Source organism: Diabrotica virgifera, chromosome 10 (genome assembly GCF_917563875.1).
Source record: "Diabrotica virgifera virgifera chromosome 10, PGI_DIABVI_V3a".
In the NCBI taxonomy this organism is placed as follows: Eukaryota; Metazoa; Arthropoda; class Insecta; order Coleoptera; family Chrysomelidae; genus Diabrotica; species Diabrotica virgifera.
In genome coordinates, this window is record NC_065452.1 from 67,374,620 (window position 1) to 67,382,440 (window position 7,821).

At 32.6% G+C, this 7,821-nt stretch overlaps 1 protein-coding gene across 1 annotated transcript; it reads left to right on the forward strand.

The window, feature by feature from the left end:
• The first annotated feature begins 2,218 nt into the window (after nt 1-2,218).
• Nucleotides 2,219-6,878, forward strand: LOC126893284 (uncharacterized). Its single transcript, XM_050663305.1, has 2 exons — nt 2,219-2,577; nt 5,103-6,878. The coding sequence occupies exons 1-2, from the start codon at nt 2,445-2,447 to the stop codon at nt 6,098-6,100; spliced, it is 1,131 nt and encodes a 376-aa protein (XP_050519262.1). The 5' UTR covers nt 2,219-2,444; the 3' UTR covers nt 6,101-6,878.
• Nucleotides 6,879-7,821: the final 943 nt, after the last annotated feature.

Consider the following 7,821-nt stretch of genomic DNA (forward strand, 5'->3'; position numbering starts at 1 on the left):
ACTTCTGTCTGTGTAATGAGTGTAATAACACCTCACTGGGAGATTTAAACAATATATTTTTTAATGTTCAAAACATGAGAATTATTATCAAAATCGTATAATCTAATATCGTTTGATTAACGATTTACATTATTTTTAAATTGAAGAAATCAAAGTATGAAGTAAGTAGGTTATGTCGTTATGTATTCACTTTTCTTAATTTTTATACTTGGATCGGCAAGAGAGAAAGCGTTATATGAGATCAGCGATCTATCAGAGAGAGATAGATAGTTCGAGTTGGCAACTCGACAGGGTCGTTGGTATCGAGCAGTGCCTTCGAGTTGACTCGCATCGACAACGTAGGGAAAGAGGTTTCGTAATCACTCCCTACGGTAAAACATGGCGGATACGATGCGTATCGAGTGTACGTAATCCGGGAACAGGTTGTTTCAGTTTTGTTGAAGTTCTATTTTCTATTTGGTTTGGTCAAGTTCTGAGCATACCATCAAAATATAATATGGTTTATTCCTTCAGTAAGGTCCAATCCCCACGAAATTAAAGGAACCCTATCTTTCACAAATGGCATGAGCATTAGCCAAATGTTATGTTCTTGTAAAGCAGAAAATAGTGGAAAATGTAAACATGTCTCTACTCTTGTTAAATGTAAGTATAAGGTATGTAAAGTTCCAAAAATAAATGCAATCATGAAAGGAATATTTTTGATTTTACATATTGATATTGTTTTAGGGAAAATGTGAAATTAATGGAACATTCAGTACATGAGTTGAAAAAATGTTAACAGATTGGCAAATGAAGACCATTTTAAATTGATCTAAACATTTATAGAAACAAAGTACCTATATGGTTAATATAAAATATTACCTGCCTGAAGTAACTTGATGTACAAATCAATAGTAACCATAATTTTTTTCCCAGGGCCAGTGAGAAACAATGTGCATTTCATTTCTAAGTGTTCTAAGGAAAGATCTCATAAGAATAAATAGATCTGTACAATGAAGATTAACCTAATCTGTTTAACCATCGAAATTATTGTATTGTTATAAAAATAATCTCCATTTCATATTATTTACATTTACAAACATTAGCCTGGAATTTCATTGTGTCTACATTAGTGGCCATAGTCCCAAACCTACCCTAGTCAACGGAGGTACTGTCTTTCGCAGATGTGGTAATGCCGGGTTTGATACATTATTGCTAAATAAACTTTGTGAATAGTAACTTTTCACAAAATAAACAGAGTTTTAATAGTTTTCACTGTACTTAAATATTTTTTACATTCAGTGGTAATAACATTATATTTTGTTTTGGTATTTAAATTTACCTAAATATTTATAGAAATATACTATACTAAATTCAAGATGCAGTAGAAATAAACCAAGACACATTAAATGCTACTATGAGCACTCCCGAATCATAATTTACAATGTATATACATTGTAAATCCCAAATAATGATTTTCAAAGTTTATACATTGTAAATTATGATTCGGGAGTGCTACTAATAGTAGCATTTAACTTGTCTTGGTTTGTTTATTTCTACTGCATCTTAATTTTAAATTTAGTGTTGATGTGGCCATCATAGGACTCTTACTTATAGATGCAATAAAATTATTGGTTTATTTTCATTTTAAATGTTATACTTCCAGTATTGTATGTAGTACCTAGTATTAAAACATATATTTTTAATTAAAAATAAAAAAAAAACTTATTTCTATAATGAACAACATTAAATTTACTTCTTGCGGGAGTAGAAAAAAGTTATAGTAAATATTTTTAACTTATTTAGCTTTTGATGATATTTGCCATATGTTTGTGTAAGACATGTTTAACAAGTAGTCTAAGGGCATATTATTATACTGTGTTATACAAAATATACATAAAATTTTGAAACTTTCAGCTTCATTTTTTCATTGTTTCAATATTAAATCCCAAATTTAGACTCTCCACCATTTTCTCATAAAAAAGTATGTTCAGTTTTTACCCCAGGTAGACCGAAACCACCAAAAAATTGATGTTACTTAAGTTTTTAAGTACTAAAAAAATGCGTTTCATCAGATACACAAAATAAATGCAACTGATTATGTTCGGATAGTGGGGTTCCTCTTAATTTTTATTCCTAAAAACTTCACTATTAAACCAAAGTTTTAGTTAAAAAAAAAAAAACAAAATGTTTGCTTCTGTGTGGAGTTACAAAAATAAGTTGAAATGCTATTTAGGCGCGCCGCACATTGAGACGCAGGTGACGCAGGTAACGCAGCGTAGGACAGCACAGGTTTCTGTTTTCCGTACAATTACATTACGCCGCGCAAATTGAAACGCAGGGCAGTGCAGCACAGAACTGTGTTTAAGAAAACCTGCCAGCGCAGTCGTCCGGACACAGATTCCTGTGCCACGTGCAGAGCAGTTTGTTTGTTTCTAGTAAAGTTTTGTGTGGTTATATTCGAAATGAATGAACAATTAATTGAATTGGTGAGAAGCCAGACAATTCTTTACGATACCAACGATCCCAATTATTTAAAAGCAAAATTGAAGGATGAATTATGGAATGATATAGGAAAAAAACTAAATTTAAAAAGCGGTAAGTTAAACAAATACTTTTAATTATATTAATTATATCAGAACAGTAAGTACATAGCTACGTTATTTTTAAGGGCATAGGCGCAAAATGTCGTCTGTCAAAATGTTCAATGTGTTTTAAATGCATTCATTTTTTTCGAATCCTGAGAAAACTAATAAATATTTTTGAAAAATTTAAAAGCAGAATGAAAGATTATATTATTACTGAGGGCCGAAAATCCCTGAAAACTTCTATAATGTTAATTGATTTTAATAGGTTACATAGGTGAAAATCAAAGAGAACATTTAGTGTGATTTCTCATTGCAAATATTTCATTCAAAAGAAACTTATTATTAAATAATACGTTATTACCGAGGGCTGAAAGAATAAAATTTATTCTAAGGGACTTTCGGCTCTCGGTAATAACGTATCCTTTCAATCTGCGTTTAAATTTTTCAAAAATACTTATTAGTTTTCGCAGGATTCGAAATAAATCAATACATTTAAAACAAATTGAATATTTTGACAGGCGACATTTTGTACCTTTCCCCTTAGACCACTACAAGATTTTTCTGCGTAAATAAAATATTAAAATTTTCCTTGTAAAACGCTTGATTCTTGCCAAGGTATTTGCCCTTCTGTATTAAAATATTGCGTAAAGTTTTGCCTTATTAGGAAAGCGTTTGATGTACTTCGGATATTATTGTTTCGTAATGAAAGTAGCTGACTTGTAGGGAGTTCGGTATTGGTTCCATCCACGTGGTTACAGGCTTCTTTACAGCCTCTTAGGTAGTTGTGCAGGACACAGGCTGCTTTTGTAACATTCACAACACTTTCAACTTTTATTTCAAAAGGCTTTCTGAACACACGAAATCGAGAGGCGAGAATTCCAAAGGCACATTCAACACATTGACGAGCTCGCGACAGCCTGTAGTTAAATATTTTATTTTCAAGATTACCATTACCAATAACGCTTCGTCTCGGATAAGGTCGCATTAAATTTTCTGTTAGCGGAAATGCTTCATCGCCCACAAAAACGTATGGTAAATGCACTTCAGCTGTACTGAATAAAGTCGGGTGTGGAAGACCCAAAGTTTTTCTCATCATTCTTTTCCCAAGTGGGCTGCTTGAGAAAATATTACCATCGCTGAATCTCCCCATTGACCCAACATCAATGGTAGTAAATTTATAATTTGCATCAACGGTAGCCATTAAAACAATGGAGCAATGTTGTTTATAATTGTAGTATGAGGAGCCAGTTTTTGGTGGTTTTTGAATTACGATATGTTTCCCGTCGACAGCTCCCACGCAATGAGGGAAATGCCATTTCTTCTCAAAATCCAATGACATCGCTTTCCACATTTCAGTAGTCGGTTTTGCTAAGTACAGTGGTTGCATGTTGGTCCATATTGCAACAGATATCTCGTTTACTATTTTAGCAACTGTTCGATCCCCCATTCTATAGCTGTACGCTATGCTTCTATAGCTATCTCCAGACCCAGCTAACAGTGTTCGTATATATAACGTCAAACAAACGTCAACATTTTGGGAGAAGTTACGACAAATGTTACATCAAATTTTACCTAAAATATACGTAAAAAAGTCACAGCGATGTTACGTAACAATTTTACGTTATTTCTACGTAATTTTTTTAACGTCACTTTTTAGGAGAATTTTCGGTATAAATGATATTTATAAATAGGACTTAAAATTATTGTGTAAATAAAACCACATACATATGCTGACAAATTTATTAAATATTTGAAATAAACATTTTTATTATATATTTGACTTTTATGTGAGAGAAAGAGACAAAATTATTAATAGCTACTTTATATTACAATACATAAACATACCCTTGAAGTAATCTTCATTCGTAAACTGCACACTTTCATATAAGGACTAGACTGCTTCCCCATTTTTAGAAGATATTTCCATACATTTCGTTTTCAACTAAACTGTCATTGAATAGAATTCTATATTGTTTATCCTATTTAGGGAACGAATGAAACGATAAATTACTATTAGGTACGCTTTATCCAAGAATCACATTGAGGCACACAACAATAATAATTCGATTTTTTTTACATAACTCCATACTCCATAAAAACAAACACGATTTTAATCACGGAAATGTAAGGTTAGGTATTAATGAAAGGTTCAAAATAAATCCGCGATGGCGCTGCAATCTCAAACGAGATCTTATACGTGTCTATACCTACCAAAAATCCACGTGTTAGAGACGAATAAATTCATACGCATTAAAACCTACCAAAGAGCCACGTTTCAGAAACGAATAAATTCATACGTATAATATACGTATTAAAATTTCGTATCAGTGACGTCATTTTTTGATAGATGTTACGTAACAATACAAAAAAACCTAAATTTAACGTTAATGTAACGTTATCTTGCTAGCTGGGGAACCAATATACCTACAAAAAAGTTACATCTGTGTTACTATTTTTCAACACATCATGCAATATTGCATAAGTCTTTTATCCCCTTTACGCCTGAATTTATTTAAAAATAAAATTCTGTTACAGGAAATGAGGCGAAGACACTTTGGCTTAAGCTTCGTAACTGCCACCGCGATGCACTGCGAAGACAGAAAAAGTGTCTAAAAAGCGGAGCTGCTGCTGTCGTCATCAAAAAATGGAAATTTCAAAAACAGATGAATTTTTTGATTCCATATATGTCCAACAGATCACGTGAAGGTAATTTACAAGAAGATAGTGAAGATGAAGACCTACAACAGGAAGACTCCATAGTTGATCCAGACAGTGAAATTTTTGACGAGGTGGCCAGCGACATTCGACATGATACCGAAGAAATCGAGAGTGTTAAAAATGATATTGTTGATGAGCCGTCTACGTCTGGTATTGTTATACAAAAAAATAACGAAAAAGGAAATGCCAAACGTAAGGCAACTGCAGACCAATCAATCACAACCAAACCAGCTAAAAATAATAAACCTAAAAATGATGATATACAGGAAGTGATAAAGCAGTCAATTATCCAACGTCAAAAAAGGGCCGAAGAAAGAGCAGTTGAAAGGGCAGTACAGAAGCCTTTGGATGATGATCTCTATCATTTTTATATGTCGATGTACAAAATAACCAAAAAAATGTCTCCTAAATTTCAACATCGTGCAAGAAATGATGTGTTTCAAGCTATATCGCAGCTGGAAGCTGCATATCTAGAAATGCAGGATCCCAGTCAAGAAAACTACACTCATCGTGAACAAAGAGTTTTTACAGGTGCATATGTTAATACTCATATTCAGCAGCCCTCTTATTCGTCAACACCTCTTCCATCACCAAGTTCCAGCCACAGTAGTCAGAATACTGAGAATCAACATTATAATAATCCTCTAGCTCCTATGACCAACAACTCTTTTTTATGCTCGAGTGCTTACAACTCTAGAAGCACCAATAATAATTATTCATCTACCACACTCACCCCCAGGTTGTCTACTGAGACATCTCCTCAAACCGCCAATACCGGTAATATTCGTAATTTTGTGGAAAATTATAGAGTATAGAATTATGACTGTTTAAATGGACATTTTTGTATTTTTTAATAAAACATAAAATTAATAAAAATAATACCTTAAAAAAACAGCTAGTTTTTCTTTAGTTCCTATTGGTTTTTGGGCATTACAACCATCTGAATAAATACTGTTTTCTATTAAATTATGTACTTCATCAACTTGTTTTCTGCTTAACCGAAAATAATTTAAATAAGCAGGGTCAGAGAATTCGGATGATAGTGCAAATTCCCCGTGAGTACTTCTCTTTTTCATATAGTCGCTTTTCCAAAATGATTTTTTTCTCTTTGACATGTTGAATAATAAAATCGTTTCTTCAAATTCAGCGTCTGACTCTGACTCGGAACTGTCCAGAAATACCGCCATTATTTAAATTATAAAATTCTCTTTCTATGTTCAGATAATATATTTGATATTCACACCTCAAAATTTTCGAGAGGACTGCTTCCAAATATGCGCTCACACTGCGTGACACGTATATTTTCTGACCTGTGTAACCTGTTCTGCACTGCGTCGCCTGTGTCACCTGCGTCCCAATGTGCTGCTTACCTTAAGTTCGTATTATTTCCTGGTGATCCTCTGCCATACTAATTTTACACTGTTCTTACATGCAAGCATTTGTAAATTAATTTACCATTAAAGGGCGGCCCAAGGTATATTCATCTTAAATGGGTGGTTGTAGTTTTGTATATTTTATTTTCATTTTGTATTATTTTTATTTTAGTTTTGTAATATTTTTAAGAACAAATAAAATAATTATAATTATTCTGAACTGTTGTTTCTTTATCGAACTTCTTTTTTTTTGAAAAAAGTATCAACAAATCCATATATTTAAATTCAATATAAATGTAAATTTTATAGATAGAATTTACATAAAACAAGAATTTTTCATGAATGTTTGTTCAGTTTATCTATTCTTGTCTTTTTTCCTTATGCCTATTACGGTGTCGGATTATGGTCCGTTGTTTCTTTAACCCATTTTTCTATGCTTTTCTGTTTTTGGCTAGGCTTTTCATTTCTTCTTTCGTTTTCCCTCGTACATGTACTATATCCTCTATTTGATCCCTCCAATTCTTTCGGGGATGTCCTCTTCTCCTTTTTGTTGCGTTTCCCATTTCCAGAATTTTCCTGGCCATCCTTTCTGGTTTCATTCTTATGATATGTCCATACCATTCCAGTTGTTTATTTTGGATGTGATATACTATTGGCTCTATTTATGTTCTTCTTCATTTCTTATTCTACCCCATTTTCATTTTCCTGCAATCGTTCTTAAGTGTTTCATCTCCATTGCTTCTATTTTTGACTCATGTTTCTTCTGTATTGTCCAATGTTCACTTGCATAGGTTATAACTATGGTCTTGTGTTATTGTATTATGCATCTTCCTTTTCACTTCCATTTGTATGTCTTTATGTCCTAGTATGGGTTTATTTAAGGTATAAAATATTCGTGTCGATTTGTTTCCTTCGTTTGCAATTTCAGCGTCTATTTTCCCGTCGTGAGTTATTATATTCCCTAATGTTGTTCTGAAGCTATTTCCTTGTGGCATTTTTATAATTACGTATTTTTTATGGGAAATAAGCCACAATGTTACTAAAAAATGAATTTATTAACGTTTCGAAGCCCAAATCGGGTTTCGTTGTCAAAATATTTTTATAATTACTTATGTTTGTTTATTTTAATAGTATTTTGTATTTTGACAACGAAACCCGATTTG

Bases quoted from the DNA above. Each gene is read 5' to 3' on its own strand.
- LOC126893284 (XM_050663305.1), top strand. From the start codon at position 2,445: ATGAATGAACAATTAATTGAATTGGTGAGAAGCCAGACAATTCTTTAC. The intron at 2,578-5,102 runs GTAAGTTAAACA...ATTCTGTTACAG, and splicing joins AAAACTAAATTTAAAAAGCG to GAAATGAGGCGAAGACACTT.